This window comes from Musa acuminata, chromosome BXJ2-9, assembly GCF_036884655.1.
Source record: "Musa acuminata AAA Group cultivar baxijiao chromosome BXJ2-9, Cavendish_Baxijiao_AAA, whole genome shotgun sequence".
NCBI lineage: Eukaryota > Viridiplantae > Streptophyta > Magnoliopsida > Zingiberales > Musaceae > Musa > Musa acuminata.
The window spans coordinates 225,129-248,057 of NC_088346.1; the positions used below are offsets into that span (position 1 = coordinate 225,129).

Here is a 22,929-nt window from a genome sequence, read left to right on the forward strand (position 1 = left end):
ACTAGATTTATGACTCGGGTATGCAAAGAGGTTTTTATCCGAGCATACAGATTTCTATGGTCTCACAGAGACTCTTTAAGCTACCGAGTGAAGTCAAGGTTTGGCCCTCGATTACACTCCAGGTTGTTTGATGAACGAGGTATTGCTTGAAAGAAGAAAGTGATGATGATGCAGTCTTCAAGCAAAGCTCTTCAGGGGTCAAACCTCAGCAAATAGGTTCAGTCACAAATCTAGCGAGCAATCGTGCAAAGACACAGAAATCAAAACACCCACAAGTGTCATAAACATTACTGTAATCATACAAGTCATTGGAACAACTATACAAGTAAGTGCCTTTAGGACACTAACCAATCAACACACCCCCCACCCCCCCTACTGATACCAAATTATTCCAGGTGTTCGTTCACCTGAATCATTCATTTGGCTTAGTTGAGAAACTGGCTGCAATCAGTTCCATTTTGGTTGAAGCCAGATATGAGTTCTGGGAAAAGTTTTCCAAGCATGATTTTGAATCCAGTGGAACAAGTTTTGCAGGCAACCCTTCCATGCTTGCAAGCGTGACCAACCTGTGCACCTTCCAAATAAGCCTTGCAGACATTGAGAATATGATGTGACCTTTGTGCAAAATGCTCCTCGACGAGTGCCTCAAAATGCTGCATTTGCAAGAAATCAACGAGGCAGGCAACTTCCAGGCATAAGGATACACTATTTGTTGATGAAATCTACAAGTCGGCAGTACAGTCATGTTGGAGATGCCAGGTTACCTTAGGTGGCTTGCGTAATATGTATAACATTGATTTGCATGACTGTAGCAAACCATTCTCGTGATGGAGTTCCTATCACCATCAACTTTTCCAATTTCTTCATCAAAGCCAGCCTCATTGAAATATGGCTTCTCATTCAGAACAAGTGCTTGGAGAGAGATCAGGGCTTGAAGCACTGTGGAACTCTTAGGATTCCATACTTCAGTATACCAGTCCCCATCCATGTATTTTGAAGGCTTAATCAAACCTTTCCTGATTCATACAGGTTTGGGTTTAGTCGCAGTCCACCAGATTTATAGTGAACAACCTGCTCAAGAAATTGATGATTACTCATTTACCGCAAAGGGCCCCATCAAAGATTTAGCACAAAAATTTATAATACATAAAATATTCTATGCGCTTAAGACTGAATAATGTTCCTCTAATTTTTCCAAATTATATATTTGATTCATTAAACAGTCTTATAAGCAATGTGGAATTTCGAACTAATGCAAGTACCTGATCAATCGTGAATGCTTGAAGTTGAATTTGCCCATGTATGTTCAAGTCAATTTGATCTATGCAATATTTAGGTCATCATTAAGCATAAAAAAGGTAAGGTACTAATAATATAATACTCACAGGTTCATGAGGATAATCTGGAGGAAAGAAAATATCAAAGAAGAATAGACCATCGTGATATGGAGTTCCAGGTGATCCAAGAATTGCTGCTCTCATAAGTTCCCTTCTTTCCTCAGATACTCTAACATAGATAGTATATGCAGATGTGCAAATTGGACATGCACATTATGAAACAATGATCAGCATGCATACTAACAGTTATTAATGTCAGACATGTATAATGAAAATAGAAAGCAAACTTCTAGTCCATCTCATACTCTATAAACAGTATGTCGAGAAATGTATGTTATATTGCATTCCTCCCTGGTTATATAATTAAAGCAAATTCAATGAGACAAAATGTTAAATTTTGAAGTTCTAAAATATTTGAAGATAATAGGTACATGTACAATTATTTAAAAAAAAAAGACAGTATACGAGGAGTGAGAAGTTTCTTCCACAGTATCATCAAGGGCTGATTTTATGAAAGATGATGAGATCCCAATAGAGCAAACCTAGTATGCAACTGATTCATTAAATAATGAAAAGAATGGACAGACATGCATTATCGACGAAACAGAATATCAAGAATGAAAAGTTAACCTGGTAGATCCCTTTTCAGGAAGCTCCAATCTTGTTGTACTTTCTTGAACCAAGCTCTTTTCACCTGAAATGAAACTAAGATAAATCATACAAAATTACTACACTAGTAGGATGGTCAAGTTTGATTTACATCAACCAATTTGTTACCTGAGACAGCATTATACCATCACCAATGCCATTGATAAAATGATGATCTGAGAAGTCATTAACAACATTGAATTGCTTAAATTTTATTGGCTTATCCTCTTCAGGTAAAATGATGGGCTCATCACCCTGTTTAAACTCTCTGGTTTCTCGCCTCAAAATTTCCAGCTGTTCATCATGTAGACCCAACTGAATTGAAGTTCTTTCTTCAAAAGCTGGTACTGAGAGACTTCAAGCTTCTGCCAAAACAAAAAGGATTTTGGGATTCAGAAGACATTTAGGTTTAAGTATTTATGGTCACCAAAGTAACAAAATTTAACTGAGTCACCCAGCAAAGTTGAATCCGGAGAACCAAATAGGTTTCTAGTAACACGTGCTAGAAACCCGAAAGTTGCTTATAGAAACAAAGGAGTAATGGACTTCGACACAGTTGTTGTGCAATCTTCATTGCTGTTGTTTTCAACATTCTAGAAAAAACAAAATCTAAAAAGTTCAGTATAATTCTCTGTGAGAGTTGTGCATTTATTTAGAAATAAAAAGAAACAAAGAAACACACACACAAATGATCACATGTATATATGCAAAAAAGGGGTTCAAACCTTTTTTTTCTTATGACTTGATAGTTTCTGCTGATCAGGTGTCTCTTTGATAACATTTGCAGGGAAAGTTTCCTCATTAGATCACGGCATTGAAGCAGGACTTGGAATCATATCCAGTCCAAATATTTCGAAAGGTGGGATCTGACATATATTGTATGTAGAATAATCATTTTGTTTGACTAAAACCATCACATATGCTGACAAGAACAAGAGATGAAACATTAAACGTAAAGACAGTTATGGAGAGACTGTTGATGTCCTGAATAACTATAATGTCGTTTAATGTTTGGAAGTGTTAGTAATTAGTCTCTCACTAACAAAAGCAAATAAAGCATAAAAGCCCTACATCAACTTTACGAAGTCAATAATATATTAGATGTAAGGTCTGAAAAATAAAACCAAAGAAAATACACGAAATGAAGATCTACAACTCAATGGTGAGATTATCTACGTCCTAGAGACAGTAAGATGTCATTCTAGAAAATGTTACGGAACACAGCCCTTAAATCTTCCCGATCTTCAATGTATACGAACCTTGCACCACAAACCTATGTTTCTAGCGTTGAAAAAGAAACTTGGAGTTAAGATTTCAATTCTGTGGCACAACCTTGGGTCACTAATATGCCAATGGCACATGTCAACTGTGACAGATTAATGTGGGCAGTGTCAGGCAACACAGGCCTGCCCCAGGCTTGCCCTATGTTGGCAGGCCTCCATGTCTATGTCATGTTGGTGTATGATCAACACATGCAACCTCGCATGATAGTCACTCTCATTAAAGTGGGAGGAAGAAAATGGAACAAAGGAGAAAGTATACTAGGGTTGATAACTTTAACAAACTTCACTCTTCGCTGTCACATGCAACCTCGCATGCTAGTCACTCTCATTAAAGTGGGAGGAGAAAAATGGAACAAAGGAGAAAGTATGCTAGGGTTGATAATTTGAACAAACTTCACTCTTCGCTGTACCAAATTTGACTTTGCAACTTATAGTAATCTGGTGAGAAAGACACAATCATACTAAAAACACTCTGAGTTCTAACTAAAAGAAGCTGGTATGACTTTGAAATAGTTAGTGCCCAAAAACAGATGAGATAAGTGGATTACAGAGCGAGAAATAAGGTTGGGCAGCATGTAGGTAGATTACATACCTTGGAGACATGACCACTAGCCCATCTCACCTCAACACATTTATCCTTGTAACCAATAACATTACCTATACATGACAAATAATGTTGAAAATCGTCACTATCCCTTCCACCAATGAGTTCTCCAATAGCATCTTCTCCAAAAAAAGAGTTGTTTCCTGGAGTAGCTAGATTACGCCTAGGGTCTTGGTCATTACTTTGCATATCAGGAAGATTTACTTCCACATTCTCGGTAGGTGATATATATCTAAGCACAATATCACCAACACAATAGGAGAAACTTGGATGCTCAAACAGTTCAAAAACACTAACTGTCTCCTCGATGGATTCACAAGAAAAATCAACAGTTTCTTTAATATTAGGAACTGTCCATTTTACTTTAACTGTCCGCTCATACGGATCCACATTTTTCATGATACCAAGCCTTTGGATCCTTGGAGCACATACATCTTCTCATGTCACCTTCTCCAAGACAAACTGTTTGGGCCAAAAATCATGATCACCAACATCACTCACAGGAGACAAACTTTGTGGATCTAAGCCAAATGACCTTTCACTATTTTGCCACAAGACATCAACCTTGCTCTTGGTTTTTGTGATCATATACATCTCTTGACTTCTCATTCCTGAATCCTTCTGCATTTCGGTAGAACAGATGGGTGCTATTTGCAGAAGGCAGTTTATTTTCAGCAGTTTTATGCAGATCATCCAAGAAATCAGCTAAAAGTTTACACCAATCACCTATTTGCCAATTAGTATATGAAAAATATGACAACAAAGCAAGGCCCCTTGGAGATTGGAAATGAGGAGGAGGTGATGAAAGGATGCCCTGTCCAATAATCACAGAAGATATCCAACTAACATATACAAACCCTACTTCAACATGGATGATAGTACCTTCATCTCGATTTCCCTTATTCCACAAAACCACGATGCAAATCCAGAAACATGTTGATGATTGACCTTGACACATTGTCCTGGATAATACTGAAACAGTGTATCTTCATATCTTGGAGAAACAGGAACCAAAATTTCAGAATCCCTGACCAATATTTCATACTCTTCCCCATCATCAACGAGAACATTAACCACATCAGAGACCCTGTCCACCCTTCCAAGCCACAGGCCATGAACTACATAGTCCCAGGATGCAAAGGATTTGAATCTAGTGAGTTTCTTGCTGTCTATGTCAGTTAATTACCCCACCAGAAACTCTCTCCAGTTCTACAACCATATAACAACATCCATAACCTGACCTAACTGGCCTGAGGGATCTGTCATCAATTTTTCCAATGCTCTCATCAAGACTTGACAGGATGTTCTGAGCATGTCCACCATATGTAGATTCACTGCCGTCTATGTCTTCGCCATCACTGATTTCACTGAAGATCTCACTGTCTGAGTCAATAACAGGTACATCCATTGTTTTAGATACCTGTGGCAAGTTATTTTGATATATTTTAGCATCAAAATCATTTCTGAGCCAGAAAGCAAAAGTCGAGGAAAGCTAATCATCCCACCCTCTTTAATCAACGAGGGATGCAATCTCTTGCAACCTAGTAAGACATTACTTTAAAGACACAGCCAATCTTTGGGTAACAAGACAATCCTGTCCCACACATGTATGATTAACACTTCCTAGCATGAAACGTATGTTGAACATTAAAGGAATGACACCATAGGGAGCAAACTTTAATCTTGTTAAAGCCTCATAATCTAGTAGCATGTTACCAATAATTTCTAAGAAAAGTTCTTTAATGTGCTAGGAACTGCAAAAGAAGATTTGCTCAGCAGAAAGAAGCAGTTTCGATGATACCCAGTAGCCTGCATATGAGAAGAAGAAAAGAGTAAACTTCAAGGATAGCAATATCATTCAGAATTGAGCAAAATGGCCTTTCTTCAACAGAAAACAGCACGAGTGTTACCCTCAGTTCAGAAACTATCAGCCGAACCAACTAAATTCTAAATCATCTATAATAAGCTCTCTTTTCTCTTTTGTGACATAACAAAGGTAATAATTAGCAGAAAACCAACATAACCAGCAGAAGTAAAAAAAGGAAATGAACTTCTTTTTACCCAAAAAGAAGGACACATCACTGCGCTATCGGAAGCATGAATTCGGCATGAATCTCGAATTCCCCACACAAACATGCTGATCTATCCCGGAAAGGGGAAAAAAAAATCTATCTTTTATCCATAAAACTTCAAACAGGCGAAACGGGAACAGATACGAACCTTAAATTCTCCACAGAAACAAAGCCAATCCCAAGAAGACGATTCTCTTCGGAAATCCCATAAGAAAACAGCGGCAACATCTCCAGAAGGAAGGGAACCCAAAAGCCATCACCTCCCCAAACGGATCAAGAACATCAAATGCAAAAAAAAAAAAAAAATTCCAAGCCAGGTAACATACTACAGCACCTCAAATCCCATCCCCAGAAGCGCCAGAGGAAATGGAGGAGCCAAGAAGAGAACTTTTCGGTTCCTTCCGATGACGCGGGCCGATCCCTCGCCGAACGCCACCTAAGCCTATTCTGCATCATTTGTTACGAGATTCACAGGTTCCCGACATGTTCTGTGCCTTCCTCCGAAAGCCATGTCAAGATTTGAAGTGCCATGTTGGTTTCTGCAGCCTCATAAACAGTGCCTCCAAACCCATCACACTGATAATTTTATTATCCAAAGCAAAACAAAGACATAATAAGCTCATTCCTTGTTGCTTGGGCCAGACGATCCACATAGCGATCGACACACCTCGCAGCTACCAGTCGCCCTCTGCAGCGTTGACAAAGTAGCCAACCCCTGCATTACATAATTCACCATTAAATGATCCATCACACTCTGTACACCGAACCTATAAACATTCACAGTCGAAACAGTCTATCAGTGGTAGCACAATCAACATTGACAATATTTATTTTGTCATCTAAACCTATATTTCTTTTGAAACCACACCACACCACACCACACTGGATGTTATTCATGAGCTGCACAAGAATAAATAGGTTACTAGGATTATGCTGCACAAGAACAAACGAGTATGGGGATATAGAATCCCCTTACCTAATGCCACATTGACTCCTAAACCAATTATATTCAACTCTATTAATCAAGCAAGAAAAAGTCAAAGAAACAATATTAAAAAAATTAATATTGATAAGAGTGTTGACCGACCAATCTATTCTATCATAAGCTTTAAGTTTTAAGCTTTAGATATATCCACAGGGCCAAACATTCATTCTACTATGAGAATTGGATATGATATGTGCCACTTCATCATCATAAATATTTCTATTAGACATAAATGAATGATGCATCAAATCATCGAGGAAAGGTTTCAACCTATTGGCTAAGATTAAATATCCTGCAATATTATGCAATCAAAGTTAGAACTCCAAACTCTACGAGTAACGACGAAATAGAAAATTGAAGGCTGCTTGGAGCATTGAGATTCATGAGCTCCACCAGTTCCAGAAGTCAAATGGGCACCTATTCATGTAGTTCATCTTCTGAAACTTGTGCCCACGCTTTGCGGATCCAGAAATATCTTATGGTGAGGCACTTCAACTAGTTTATGAGGTGAATAGGTTACAGGATTATCAAACTAATGCAATCAAGCTAGCATTCTTCCGGACCAGCAGCTACTTTGTGCTTGCCAATTCCACTGGTTAGGTTGACAAAGTGAATGCTAATTAAGTTTCTGCTGTTGCAGAATTATAAAGTATCTCCACAGGAAGCAACCTATTCACATCTCTAAGTCTTCCTCTAACATATCCAAGTCTTCCTCTAACAACAATAACACATCTAAGCAGAAGCACACAAAAAGCATTCTGGTTTGCATTCTTCTCTCCACCATCAATCTGTCTTCCTCTTAACAACAATAACACATCTAAGCTGAAGCACACAAAAAGCATTCTGGTTTGCTTTCTTCTCTCCACCATCAATCCTTCTCTTTCTTAAATCTCTCCTTCAATCATGTCACCCCTCCTAAACTGTGATTATTTCTTGATAATCTCTTAATCATCATGTATAGTTTTATGCACCTGCTATCTTTTATTTCTTTCATTTGATTGCCAACTAAGAATCTCTGTTTTCTTCTTATTAGAATAACAATTTAATAGTCATGCATATGGTTTGATTCCTTCCTTTTCTTTAGTCTTCGATGATAACAATTTAATAGCCACTACTGATCTCATTCCCACCAAATCCAATACAAAAATGAGGGAAGAGGCCAAAAATCTTCCTACACAACACAACATAGGAAAGACCAACATGCTCCCCACACATCCTTATTCTCATGCTATGCCTCTCCTTCTTTCCTTGGATCTCGTGTTCCTCCTGGTATCTGTCCCGGCCGCCTTCGTCGCCGCACAGCCGTCGGATGCCAACACATGGTCGCAGCCGGACGTCACCATCTCCTTCCGGCCTGGGGTGGCGGTGGTTATCGGAATCTTCGCCATCATGTTATCGGTCACCTTCCTCCTGCTTGTATATGCCAAGTTTTGCCACTCTGCGGCCTCGGAGTTCTTCGGCACGGCGTCCGCCGGCCATGGCGAGTTCCTCCTCCCTCAGCATCGGTTCTCCGGCATAGACAAGGCCGCCGTCGAGTCGCTTCCCTTATTCCGGTTCTCGACGCTGCGCGGAGCCCGGGACGGCCTCGAGTGCGCCGTCTGCCTGTCGAGGTTCGGAGACGCGGACGTCCTCCGCCTGCTGCCGCGGTGCAAACACGCGTTCCATGTCGACTGCGTTGACCGCTGGCTCGAGGCTCACTCCACGTGCCCGCTGTGCCGATGCAAGGTCGACGCGGAGGACGCCGAGCTCTTCAAGTGCTCCACCAGCTCCCGCTTCCTGTTCTCCTCCGACCGCCATGAGGACGGCCTCCCCGACCTCGAGCTGTTCATGGAGAGACAACGCTTCGACGACGGCGACCACCGCTGCTCATCAAGATTCAGCATAGGAAGCAGCTTCAGGAAGATCAGCAGGAGCACCAAGGAGAAGGAAGATCTCAGGTCGCTGGAAGAAGGCACCAACGATGCTCAACCCCTCCACAGATTCAAGCACAAGATCATAGTCTCCGACGTCATGTTCAAGCGCCGGTGGAGCGACGTGAACGCGTCGGATTTGCTGTCGCTGAGTGCCGACATGTTGGACATGGTGTCCAGCAAAAGATTCACCGATCCGGACGCCAACATGGAGCCTTTTGGAGATGCAATAGCTGGAGAGAGCGCAGAAGGGAAGATCGCAACGAATGAGAAGATTCTGAAGATTAAGAAGGAGATGGAGAAGAAGAGATTGCTCGAGAACAAAGCCAGACGAATCAACAGCAGCAACTCAGTTGCCATGCCAAGCAATTCTTGTGCTGACTCGAGAGATGTGCTCTCGTCAGGGGAAAGATCGATGTCGGAGATCACTAACCTCCCCAGATTCAGGATGATAAGGGATGCAGGAAGCAGTGGATGCGCAGGGGCGAAAGATGAGAAGCTGAGGAGGATTTGGCTGCCGATTGCGAGGCGGACAGTGCAGTGGTTTGCCGGCAGAGAGAGGAGATCACAGACACAGTACAGTAGGACAAAGGAAGTTGCAAATGTGTGATTCAGCGTGGGTTTCAGATTGTTTGATCTGGTAATGGATATAATCTCAATCACAAATGCACAGTTAGGCTGAGTTCTTCTTTGTATGGTTTGTCTGATTTATGATTCTTCTTTTGGTTTCTTTTCAATGATTGAAATGGTTTTGTATCATCACAGAAACTCTGATTTGTAAGCTTGAAACTGGAGACTTCAAATCATAAGATTTACAAGTTCGGAAAAACAATGAGCTAATAATTCTTGTGTTTTTGTTGAGAAGAATAACCATATCATTATTCTGTTCTGCAATACTGGTCTTGTCTTAGGACACCGAACACCAAGGTAAAGAATTGTCCCCTACATTGGCCTTCGCAGTGAGAGATCAAACTGCATTTGGGATGGAACTACAATTAGGAAGCACTAAGAAAGGTTCATATGTGTAATTTGCAAAAATAAAAGTAATATCCACATCAGAAGCTTGGGAATTGTTTGGAGTAGTCAAGGATCAGTATCAGGATATCCAAATAGGACAAGTTCCCAAAGGCTAAAAGAAGCAGAGGCGAGAGGGAGAACGAGGATGGGTGGTATTGTCAACATGAGACGAGCCTGTAAAAGGCTTTCGTTACGTAAGTGCCAGCGCACCCCACTGCGACGGGTACGGGATCTTTATTCTACAAGCGCTCCCGCATGTTAATGCATGTAGGTGCAAGCAAGACATCAGAGAGGAAGAAAGAGGCGGAGGTTATAGTACCAGGGAGCAGAGGAGATCAGCTCGGCTCGGTCGGTGCAGCAACTCAATCGGGTGATCTCGGGGCGATGCCGGTTTGCGTCGCTTGAACTGAGCAAGTGGGCGTAAGCACATACAATAAGGATCAAGAAGAGCGAGAAAACCCTCTCTAATGCGGGCCATCGTCTAACTTGTAGATGCTTCATATACTGCTACCAAGTTTTGTTGGATTAGAAAGAGAATTGGAGGGAGAAAAAGAATGGGAGATCGTTTGTTGTTCATTTGTACATGTGATAATGCAATGAACAAAATGAGCATTGGATCACCAACCTCCATACATTGATTGCAATGTTTCTTGTTGCTAGAACAATCTACTATCCACTCAGATATTTCGGGAGTACTTTAGGATCATTAATAACCTATAAAATAATTTACATAACTGACGTAACTGATCACAGTCAAGATCTCTCGTGATAACAACCTTAACAACAGTCAAGATCTCCTGTGATAATAACCTCAACAACAACCAAGAAATAACATTCTTTTCTTTCTATTTTATTTCCATCAATAACATTCTTTTAAAAAAAATTAAAATATTTATGAAAAGAAATAAAAAAAATTTGTAAGATAAGAATCCTAAAATTAAATTAAATTTTAAAAAAATATAATTATTTGTTATGAATTACTTTATTTTATAATAAATTATTTGATGTATTTTATGAAATATGATTAACTCAAAACAATGGTAAAAAATATACATTATTAAAAAAGGATCATGTATTTCTCTCTCATAAACTTGATAAATTGAAAATTGAGTATGACAATTGCTTATTAACATATTGTACTAAACGTGAAGAGTTAGACTCATTCAAAAAGAAAAATATATTATTACAACAAATATTAAAAAATTTTAAAAATTAAAAATAAATTATTAAATATGATTTTTGTGAATAGTAACACTCAACAAAAACCAATTACATTTGTAAAAAAACTCACATGACATGTTTCTCCTAAAGTTAAGTATAATTTTTATGAAAGATATGTTTATACATATTCATTTAAAAAATATAGCTTTCATAAATTAGTTTGAGTTCCGAATCATAAATGGAAAAATAGATCTAACAATGAATGACCCAAAGTTACTTAAAGCAACCCCTTTCTTGTAGATATGTCTTTAATCAAAAGCTAGAGCAAGAAATGATATTTTGATAGTAGATGCTTAAGGTACATGACCAGAGATCTAACATATTTATCAAATCTCACTAGTCAAGGTGAAGGATATGTCACCTTCGGAGACAATAAAAGAAAAATTATCGATAAAAAAAAAGTAACAAATTAAATCTTTTGATTAAAGATGTTTTATTAGCAGATTGTTTAAAACATAACTTACTAAATATTAGTCAATTGTATGATAAGAGATATAATATTAAATTTGAATCTAATGCTTGCATTATAGAGATATAATATAAAAATAAATATGTATACTATTGATCTCGATGATTTTCATGATGAAACATATTTTTCAGTTTAACGATGATGCTTGACTTTGACATAAAAGATTAGATTATGCAAATATAAAATTGATCTCACAAATTACTATAATTAAATTTATCAAAGATAAAATTTGTGATATATGTTAAATAAATAAATAAAGAGTAACTTTAAACCTAAAAATGAAGTAAGTACCTCTAAATTCATATGGATTTATTTGGACAATATCACAAGTCTAAAAGATAGTAAATATATTTTTATAATTATTAATGATTATAATAGATATACTTGAACATATTTCTTGACGTATAAAAATAATTATTTTAAATATTTTATAAAATTTTATAAATAAATTTAAAATAAAATTTTTATAATTTATTGTATTCGTAACGATCGTGATGGTCAATTGATGAATTTAAAAATCATGATTTTAAAAAATATTGTTATTCAAATGGATATGACCATAATTTTTCACTTTAAGAAATTTATAACAAAATAAAATTATTGAAAATAAAAAATAAAAATTTATAAGAGATGACAATTGTCGTTAACACAACATACTATGTCATGAACAAAATTCTCATAAAATCATTATTATCTAAAACTTTTTATAAATTATGAAATAATAAAAAATTTAATATTTTATATTTTAAAATTTTTGATTGTAAACTATCACCCCTTTTCTCGTTGGAGTGGCTTATTTCTTCATCTTTCGTCGTAACTATCACCCCTTTTCTTCTGCCAACTTGTGAAACCTTTTTTCCCGAATGTAAAATATGGCAGATCCGAACATCAAATACTGGACAAAAATATTGGAGTACGAATGTAAAATGTACCTTAATGCATTGCAAACCCAACTACTGGTACTGGTGGTTTGACGCTGACGTTGAATTCTGGAAACATAAAACAGAACGTTGGACAAATTATTCGTCCCATTTCCAGGACGAATCATTTGGCCGTCCAATACCTAAAGATGGAACCATCACAATTGGCAATCAAATGTATCTAAGTCACCAGATGGCATAATATAACAATTGTCGCCAAGCCGATTAAATTGTTTTCAGAATTCTTGGACTACAAACTTTCTACTTCCCAAAGGTGCAAAAGTTTCGAGTTCTTTAATGCAACATACATAAACAGGTGTAGCAGATGATTTTTGTTACATCAAATTTTCTAATTTTTTTTATTTTTCAGGAAAGGAACATGAAACATAATGGACGAGTGCAACTTAATTGAAGGAATATGCAACATATCTGGGTGATTTCCATGGACCATTCGTTCCTTATATGGGGCATCCAAACACATTAAACATCTAAAATAACCGAAAACATGCTACATTATATGTTCCATCGATGCCAAAGAAATAGGAAGTCGGACATAACAACTTCGGAAACAAACACATCAGTTGCAAAGCATACACACACACACACATGCATGTACCAGACAAAAGTACTGAAACACACAACACCCTAGCACTGTTAACCGAGACTCGTCATAGGCAGGCAAATGCTGGGTGTCTACTACTTTTTACCTCGAAGCTTCACTCCAAGCACCCTTTCTAGTTTGGTAATTATCTGTTGATTTGGAATAGCCTTTCCTGACTCATATTCTTGGATCACTTGGGGCTTCTCATTAATTAGCTGAGGCATTATGGATGTCTTAGATGTAATTTGCAATAAACTTGACCAACAATCCAACTGCAAGACAAGTTACCTGTCCAAGTTGAGCCTGGGTTAACTTCTTACCCAGTCGAGCTTGCATAATGTTCTTCTTCAGTTCGCTTGACACTCGCTCATCTTGTGAAATAGATGAAAGAATAAATATGAGGGTTATGTCATAACAAGAGAAGGTAGAATACTTAACCAGCAAAATAATTGTGCAATATCAAGAACTGAATAAATTACTATCGAAGAAGTCAATGCAGATAGATCATTGCAGCTTGGATCATATATAAAGATGACATGAATAAAACCCCAGCTGCTAAAGCCCCCCAAGCCAAACTCTGCCAAACCTAATTGATAAGACCAACTACAATGTGGCAACTAGTAATAACATAAATGAGACTTAATTATTGCTTCTCTTCCATTTTTTGAAGGAAGAAAAACAAGTATTGTCAAGCTTAAATATATTTGAATTCAGTAATATAATTGGACCAGACTAGATCAATTATGGAATCGGCACCACAACACGACCATTTAAAAATATTTGAATCTGCCCATTTACATCAGAATAAGCATTCAATATGATCGATTTAATGCTTACTTCAGGTTAATTTTCTCAGTTGATAGATCATCTTCAAGACCACATTAATTATTAATGCTCCCACTCCCCTACCCCCTCCTCCAAAAACAATAATCATAATAAATATAAATATAAACAAAAGTGATACCTGCAAATATGAGGAACTAATGCTAATACTGGCAGAAAATGGCTAGGACTGAGATGCAAAGTGATTAAATGTGTCTTTTTTCTTCATGTTCCCTTGCTGATCGAAGTAAACTTTTGCAAGTATTTGAAAGTTAAGAAATTTAATTTTAGAAGAGAATTTCTTTGGCAAGATACTTTTGAGTTGTGTTACACCCATAGGAATATTCTAACTTCATTATCCAAAGTCTAGGACTAGACCCTTTGCGAAATGGATATTTTCACACAAATAAAAAAGGCAAATCACCTTTCCCTAAAAGACTCAAAAATATCATTAAGTGTTCCACCGACATAGAAGTATATGACTTTTCTTCCAGAAGAAAATATACAGCATGACCAAAAAAAAGTTATATATGCTGGCAACATAAAATTTCTCTTAGGCATATTTAAAGAAGCAAGCAACTGCAACTGTTCAGGTGCTTCTAGGATGAGCCGAGATATAGGAATATATATACATCATTCATTGAGCACTCAAACATCATATGAGAAATGAGGAAACAAAAAAATTCAATAATTAAAAAGAAATAAAATACATGGCATCTTCTTGATAGGTTCTTTATGTATTGGTCTTGATCCATGACATGAACAAATTTTACAAATATACAATCAAATTTAAATGTCTATAGACAAAGATCCTAAGTTGTACATTTGCAATCAAACATAAATGTAAATAGAATAACATGAACATATTAAAAGATATTACAAGCCAAAAATCAACTTAGTAAGTAAAAGAAACGCCTATTTCGAAGAAAGATAATCCATGACATGAACAGGACTTGGGGTATTTACAAGCAAAACACAATTGCATATAGAAAATATCCTAATCTGTATAGTTAGGATCAAATCAAAACCTAAATACTAAATAGAAATATACTACTCACGAGTAAGATTCTCAGTCTCCTCGTCGAGCTTCCTCGTATTCAGAGAAGTGCTGCTAGAAGCGGCCTTGTTCGTACCAGCGGTAGCTGCAAAACCCAAAAAAACAAAAGGGATCAAAGAACCCAATAAAAAAAACATAGATCAGATCTCTAAAAGAAAACAAGAAGCCTAGGATGAATCAACGGATTACACTTCTTGACAGTTTCGATCTCGGCTCCACTGCGTCGGGCGGCGTTGACGGCCTTCTCGTCCTTCTTGGCAGCGGCGGTGGGCGCCTTCTTGCGGATCACAATGGGCTCCCAGTCTTGCGTGATGGGACCGTTCCCTGCCATCGAGATCGACGATTCTGCTTCGGATTAGGGTTTCAGAGGCCAAAAACAGAGCCGGGAAGAAATGATCTTTCTGGGAGGAAACGACGAACCAACGGAGGAATATATATATATATATATATATATCACCACGTCAGGAATTTGATTGGTTCAGTTATTGTGGGCCAAACTTGGTTAAGTTGATTGGGCAAAGTCTTTCGGCCCAAAGTGGGGTAACTTATTACGTTCGGTACAATTAGTTTAATTAGATTGGGTTCATGGTGAGCCAAATTGGGTTATCCGAGCAATGGTTCGAAAGAAAGATTCCGGGTTTAGTAATCGTGACGGTAGGTTCTGGAACCAACGGTTTTGATTTTATCAAATTTAAAATCTGAATCGGTTCTAGATTAATGGATTTCGATTCCTAAATTAATTCTAGTTTAAAATTGGAACCTTCTTTTTTTTTAATTTCATAAACAATTTATAGCAATCTAATGATTGGATTTTATTTATAAAAAAAACTTTTAAATCAAACAAAAGTGCTATATATTTTGCTTGTTCCTTTGATTGCTAGATTAAATAAATATTTATTGCCCTCTCAAATAATCTATTATCTTTTTTGTTGTCCAATCATCAATATATTTATTGTCCAATTATCTTATTTTTTTTGTTCCCATTGCTTTCCACTTCGTTTTGTGCCCCCACCCCACTCATCGCGCTGTTGTAGTTTAGATCTCCCTCTTCTCTGTCTTCAACCTCTTTGTCTTTGTCTCCACCTTCGTCCGGTGCTATGGCTTTCGCCACTTCCTTTTCCTCGACAAACTAGTCAAGGAGGGCGAGCAGGTTTGAGAGGGTTACATGGATATCTCAATCACTTATTCTCTACTTTCGTAATGTTGTGCTTCACATGGGAGGTAACATACAATGTATGATGGTATTCGTCGGAATCAGAACGAGTGTTGTTCGTGATTGGTGATAGACAGCGACATGGTGGCGTGCACCAAGCGCCAATTCCATAGTCGAACAAACCTGAGAAGAAGAAGAAGAAGAAGAAGAGTCGAGTAAGTTTCACTGATCTCTAACATGCGGTCCTGAATCCATTTACTCTTCTGGTCGGATTAGAGATCGTAATCTATAAGAAATTGTAATTATACATACGAAGCGCCTTTGAAGCCGAAGGAAGAAAGCCTCTCGACGCTGAAAAAGCCGAGCACCTCCTCCTGGTAGAACTTCACCGACTGGCTTACCGATCGTTACATGGAAGACAAATGGACGCATCGACGATGTTGCCTCCTCTTGAACCATCTCGAATCCCATGGATCGATCCTCTCCTTTCACAATGTAAGCCGAAGGAAGAAAGCCTCTCGACGCTGAACTCCCACTCGTCAGTGCCTATTCCTTGACCCGCACGGCTCCTACTTTTTTGGCCCTTTCGAGCTTCCCAAGACAGACCACGTTTAGCTCGTGGTTGACTGAGAAGTATGTGGTTGACTACATTTCCGGGTCTCGAAACGCGTATAGCCTTTCGTATTCCGAAACCAAATAAGAAAAACATTATGCTTCCTTCCTTTGTTGTTTTAATAGATTACTGAAGGCAGAAGACCTTCCTGGCTTGTCGTGAACATTAACAAGTAAAAAAGTCCCATGCGAATGTCACTGAGAATATAAAATACATGGAATTTATTTTATGACTTGACGTTTTGCTCGATAACACAAGTCGTTTCCATTCATATTATGATAATCGAATATGATCGATCCTACGTGAGAAAATATTTCTGAGTGAGATGGAAATAAAAGAGAATAGAATTCGTGTCACATCGATGAGAAATTAAATAACAGATTACATATAATATATATATATATATATATGATTTATAACTCAAATAAATTATAGATTGTGTTAGCGTTTCTTCTGGTTACTACGAACCGTTGATATGTTGGTGACTCGAATGTCATCCAACACGCAGTTTTCATAGCTTTAGTATAAAAAAACAATAATAAAAAGGGACACTTTTGGACTTTTACGGAAGCAAACACAAAAATAATTGAGGCATAGAACACGTGGTTTTGATGTTTTGTATAATTTGAAAAAATATATTTCTTTTTGTAAATATCAAAATTATGAAGTATCTATCTATCTTTTTTAGAGCACGCACATAAAAAGAAAAAAGAAGAAGCAATAATGAGTTTGATGGAAAAAATAAAATAAAATAAAATCAAAATAGTGGTCTCCCAATAATAAAATCAAAATTCCGATCAACGTCGACGCCAGGGTTATGAAATCCTGACTCATCGATACTCCGTCCATCCAACACAAGTGAGTGAGCATATAATAGTAGTAGTAATCAGAACACAGAAATAAGCGAGGAAAGAGTCGTCTGGTCCGCAAGGACTTGCACGTTCGTCGGAAGACCTTCACTAGTGTTATTTCATGCTCAAAGAGATATCCATCCACATGAGCAGTAGCAGCATCCACCAACCTTCCAACTCGACAACCGGAAGGAGAGGAGATTAATGTGGTGGACCACGTACGTTTCATTATCAAGTCGTTCCACGTACTTGGTCTTCTCGACATGCCCATCCAGAAAACGCTGGGAAGCTGCTACCGGACGGTGAAAGGTGGTGTCAATCCATTTCACAGCGTCTAACACACACACACATATATGAATAAATAATGCGGACAGGGAGATATTAGGAAATAATGTCACGCCTGCTCGTCCGTAGTCAGCCACGAGCTAAACGTGGTCTTCGCATGCAAGCGCCAAAAGGGTGCGAAATCATAGATACATAGATACAGGAACCGCGTTCGAAAGAACCAAGTGATGCACGCACGAGAGAACAGCGCAGGAGGAGAGAGTTCAGTTTCACCTCTATATAAGAAATCCAAATCTCCACATCGCCTTGTCACTTGTGAACTCTTGAGTCTCGAGATAGATATACGTGGTGAGACAAGGAGATCGATCGATGGGTGTGGAGATGGTCCAAGAGGAGGCAATGTCGTCGATGCCGCCATTGATGTCGCTGAACCATGTGTCATTCATGTGCCGATCGGTAAGCCAGTCGGTGAAGTTCTACCAGGAGGTGCTCGGCTTTGTCAGCATCAAGAGGCCTTCTTCCTTCAGCTTCAAAGGCGCTTGGTAAGCATAATTACAACAACTTGTTATAGATTACCCATCTCTAGAAGAGCAAATGGATTCAGGAGCCGCATGCTGAGATCAGTGAAACTAACTGGACGCTTCTTCTTCTTCTTCTTCTTTTTCTTCTCAGGTTGTTCAACTACGGAATTGGCATTCATTTGCTGCAGTGCAACACATCGGAGGAGAACCTCCCCAAGAGAAAGGGAGTGATCAACCCCAAGGACAACCACATCTCCTTCCAGTGCTCCAACATGAAGCTCTTGATGCTGAAGCTGAAGAAGATGGGCGTGGAGTACGTGACCGCCAAGGTGGAGGAGGAAGGCATTCAGGTGGACCAGCTCTTCTTCCACGACCCAGATGGAAACATGATCGAGATCTGCAACTGCGACAACCTCCCCGTACTCCCCCTCTCGCCATGCCGTCTCAGACGATAAACAACCTTCCCTCCTCCTCCTCCTCCTCCTCCACAACACAACTAGTCCATCTTCTTCTTCTTCTTCTTCTTCTTCTTCTTCTTCTTCTTCTTCTCTTTCACTATCATTCATGTTACTTCACTCGCTGTGGATGGATGACTCGGCGTTTTTAATTACTAGTGTATTTTGTACCTGCAAAGTCTGCAATAAAGCATTACATGTCTTTACTACAGCGTATCCACTTCCAAACACAACTAAACGAAAGTGCTTTTCAGGCAAAGATGCTTGATAAACAAAAATGAAGCATGGATCTCGTGCAGACATGAGTCTCTTCGAAAATACTTGCTACCAATTAGGTATGGTATGATTCTGTTTGACAATAGCAGTAGCTTGGCAAGTCTAAAACAGACGGACGAGCGCTCCATTAATCCTTTCCTTTGGTGCATCTTTTTCTACTTCTTGTTGCAAATTATTTACTTCTATTCGATACTTTTTATTCTTCTTATAATTTGCTTCGAACCATTTAGAGCGGCGTCGAGGCAGTTTTAAGTCGGAAGAAGCATTCATTATATTCTGACACAGCAAACTGTTCCCAAGTGAAAAGAAATATTTCTTTTCAAGAAGCTCTTTCCATTAGCAAATATTTATATGTGAAAAGAAATTAAAAAATAATTTTATATTAATAAATATGAAGGAAATAGAATGAATTATATCCGAGCTTAGTCTATAATCTAATAACTTTAAGTTTTCGGATTGAATCAAAAAATTAAACTAAATAAAAAAAATAGTTTAATTAAAAATATTTAATATATATTAATTCTGATTAATTTATCTCATTATATCCTAGCTTATCCATAATCCAATAACTTAAGTTTGTGGATTGGATCAAAATTTTAAACTAAATAAAAAATAATTTAATTAAAAATACCTAATATATGTTAAGTCTAATTAATTTAGCTCATTCATCGTTAATAAATTTTTAACATGGTATCAGAATCAAGGTTTTTAAATAAGAGGAGTGAGTAAAAAAGAAAACAGATTTAAATGATGATAGTGCCATAAGTACCATCGACCAATCAGTCGATACGATTTATCCACTACCAAATGTGCAAGCTCATCCAAGTGCTTTTTTCTATCTAACGTGAGAGACTTAGTAAGATGAAACCGAATAGGCAGCCTGGTTGGAAATTATCATGTCGATGAGAACCCGGTTCAGGGTGATTGAGTAGGTGGTCTGGGATCTTCCTTGTTGCAAGGTTCGCTCTCTAAGACGAGTTGTTCGAGCATCCTCGAGAGATGGTCCGTCTCGTGGTTACGTAGTCATGTCCTAATAACGGGGTCAGCTCCTGACCACTAGCGATCCTGCATGATAGGTTAGCATCGGTGGTTGCTCGACGGGGCTCTTCCGATGCTTAAGTCAACAAAGGGAAGAAGACAATAGTATAAAATATAAGATTGAGTTAGTGTATAGAGAGTTATCGCCCTCCCTTCCAACATGATCTAATGGGTTTCTTTTTATGCTTGATCCCTAGGCCTTCTTACTGATTGATTCGAGATAAGATTAGGTGAACTGCCTGATCATTCTATGATTTTAGTAAGGTAGGGTAGTTACACTAGTCATTGATGCGGTGCATATCAGGATGCACTTCGGTATCCTTTTGGGACTGGTGACTTCGAGCCCTGCTTGGGTGTCGACCTCGGTGGTAGATAAGTTAGCATAAGGCAAAATCATCCTTATCATTTGCCCCCCTTCGAAAGGGCATCCTTCGGGGGCCTTATTCCGGAGGGTGCACTTCTGTTGGGCATGTGTTCTAATGGAAGTCTGCTAGCTATGGTGTTGCATTGGTTCGATTGAGGTATGGTGCTAGGGTCTTTATGTCGAGTGCACAGCGTGTAAGATCGGTTTAGGTGCATTCCTTGGGTCTTCACGTCGAGGTGTATGGCTCGGGAGCGAATCCTTTTTAACTCTTATTCATTTGAGGTGTCGCTCTCGGGTCTTTAAACCGAGTACACGGTTAGGGAGTGTAGGGACTCATCGGTGTTGGCTTCCAGTCTTCATGCTAAGGTGTACGTCTAGGGAGCATAGGAACTCATCCTAGGTGCAACCCTTGTGGGTTCACACTGAGGTGCATAGCTCGGGAGCAAGTCCCTTTTAACCCTTATTCATCCGAGATGTCACTCTCGGGTCTTCAAACTGAGTGCATGGCTAGGGAGCATAGGGACTCATCCTAAGTGCTAGCTTTAGATCTTCAAGCAGATGTGCACATCTTGGGAGTGCAGGGACTCATCCTAGGTGCAACCCTCGGGGCTCCACACCGAGGTATATGGCTCGGGAGCGAGTTCTTTTTAACTCTTACTCGTTTGAGGTGTCACTCTCGGGTCTTCAAACCAAGTACATAGCTAGGGAGCACAAGGACCCATCCTAGGTGCTAGCCTCGAGTCTTTAGGTCAAGATGCACGTCTAAGGAGCACAGGGACTCGTCTTAGGTGCAACCCTCGAGGCTTCACACCGAGATGTATAGCTCAGGAGCGAGTCCTTTTTAACTCTTACTCATCCAATGTGTCACTCTCAGGTCTTCAAACCAAGTGCATGACTAGGAGCGCAAGGACTCATCCTAGACATTAGCCTCGGGTCTTTAGGCCGAGGTGCATGTCTAGGGAGTGCAGGGACTTCCTCGGGTCTTCACGCCAAGGCGAACTACTCGGGAGCTACATCCGCCAAGGGGTTTGACTGTGTAGGAGCGATGGATTGGACTTGCCATGATACCTTATCAGTGGTGGTGAATGATGTTGTGGCGGGTGGCACCTGTTATTGTTAAGGTGCTTTACACAGGATGTGATGCGTCATCTTACCCTTTGGACCTATATTACTTGTGGTGCTTATATACGAGGGAAGCCTCTTGTTGCCTAGAAGTTGAGTGTGTTTAGGGGCTGTGTTCTTCTTTAGGTTCCATTGTCACATAGTGATTGGAGGCACAACTTTCATGGTGAGTCTGAATTTAGCCACCATGGGTTGGGGAATAGATTCGCCTTGACTTCTGCTATGGTATTTTGCCAATAGTGGATGTCGAGATATGGCACTACCGAGGTTCAAGCCGTTGAGCTGCTCTTGGATCTGCGAACAAAGAAAATAGAAACTTGAAGGAAATTACTAAAGCGAAGACGTCGAGGTCAGTCGCGTTGAATGTCAAACTCAGTCGTGTTGAAGGTGGTTTTTTTCGTCAGAGGCATTCCGCTTGGGATATAACGTGCAACATTATACTGGTATAAATGAGTTGTAATTTTATCTTTCTTTTTGGGCTCTAAGCAGTAACCTGAGTTTTTTTAAACAATTTAAATTTTTAGAAAAGAAATGACAATCTTGTCATTCCTTTTGAGTTGAAATGATGAGAATGTGGCGTCAATTTAAAAGAAAGAAGGAAGATCGAGCACAAGAGAGGCTCGATGCTGCTATTGCTTTTTCCCATAGATGCAATATGACAAAATTAAACAATCAATATCATGACATGGTCCATCCACTGCTTATTAACACTAATTCCATGAAACACTTGATCAACAACTCTGGCCAAAATGGAAGCTTCAATAGTTCACCACCAAATTCTCAGAAGAATGCATCTGATAAGAAAAAAGAAGCAGCAATATGTGTCCAATATTGAAAGAATAAACAGTACGTTAGGTTTTGGAGATCATTGAGCAGCTAACGAAAGAAGAGCAAGACCCCCCCTCGTTGATCTCAAACCTGGGTGGCCTTTGGGGGTTTCCATCTCCTGTCGAAGCATTCATTCGTTCCACCAAATAGATGCTGACAGTGAAATATTTATTATCTGTAAAAAGTGTTGAACAATTAGTCTGATTACTTACTGCCCACTATTACGATCGCTGATCAAATCATTGTGGTAAAACTTTAATCTTTCAAAATGATCCTAAATTTTGTCCCCGTAATTCTTTTTTTCTTTCACTTTATTCATTCATAATTAGATACGATAAACATGTCTACTCACACATCAGATGTGGAGCAGATAAAAAGGGTCGGAGCCATCTTTTATCTTACCTTTAGCATCCAACTTTTCCCAAAAGGTAACACACCCGAGACATATAGCTCCTCTTTGTGCTCTCGTTCCGACGA

General features: G+C 38.8%; 3 protein-coding genes and 2 pseudogenes across 3 annotated transcripts; 2 read left to right on the forward strand and 3 right to left on the reverse strand.

Moving 5' to 3' along the window:
* Positions 1 to 256: 256 nt before the first annotated feature.
* Positions 257 to 2,704, reverse strand: LOC135622237 (probable ubiquitin-conjugating enzyme E2 24; annotated as a pseudogene).
* On the reverse strand, positions 1,963 to 6,809 carry LOC135623955 (probable ubiquitin-conjugating enzyme E2 24; annotated as a pseudogene).
* Positions 6,810 to 8,060: 1,251 nt separating this feature from the next.
* On the forward strand, positions 8,061 to 10,143 carry LOC135623648 (E3 ubiquitin-protein ligase ATL42-like). The gene has a single exon (XM_065126842.1). The coding sequence runs from the start codon at positions 8,076 to 8,078 to the stop codon at positions 9,447 to 9,449; it is 1,374 nt and encodes a 457-aa protein (XP_064982914.1). The 5' UTR covers positions 8,061 to 8,075; the 3' UTR covers positions 9,450 to 10,143.
* Positions 10,144 to 12,955: 2,812 nt separating this feature from the next.
* LOC135622238 (multiprotein-bridging factor 1a-like) lies at positions 12,956 to 15,368 on the reverse strand. The gene is made up of 4 exons (XM_065123885.1): positions 15,136 to 15,368; positions 14,948 to 15,031; positions 13,356 to 13,438; positions 12,956 to 13,282 (listed from the first exon to the last, which is right to left on the reverse strand). The coding sequence occupies exons 1-4, from the start codon at positions 15,275 to 15,277 to the stop codon at positions 13,163 to 13,165; spliced, it is 429 nt and encodes a 142-aa protein (XP_064979957.1). The 5' UTR covers positions 15,278 to 15,368; the 3' UTR covers positions 12,956 to 13,162.
* A 2,696-nt stretch (positions 15,369 to 18,064) lies between these two features.
* On the forward strand, positions 18,065 to 19,030 carry LOC103996560 (glyoxylase I 4). The gene is made up of 2 exons (XM_009417478.3): positions 18,065 to 18,390; positions 18,521 to 19,030. Exons 1-2 carry the CDS (start codon positions 18,218 to 18,220, stop codon positions 18,822 to 18,824), a joined length of 477 nt encoding a protein of 158 aa, XP_009415753.2. The 5' UTR covers positions 18,065 to 18,217; the 3' UTR covers positions 18,825 to 19,030.
* Positions 19,031 to 22,929: the final 3,899 nt, after the last annotated feature.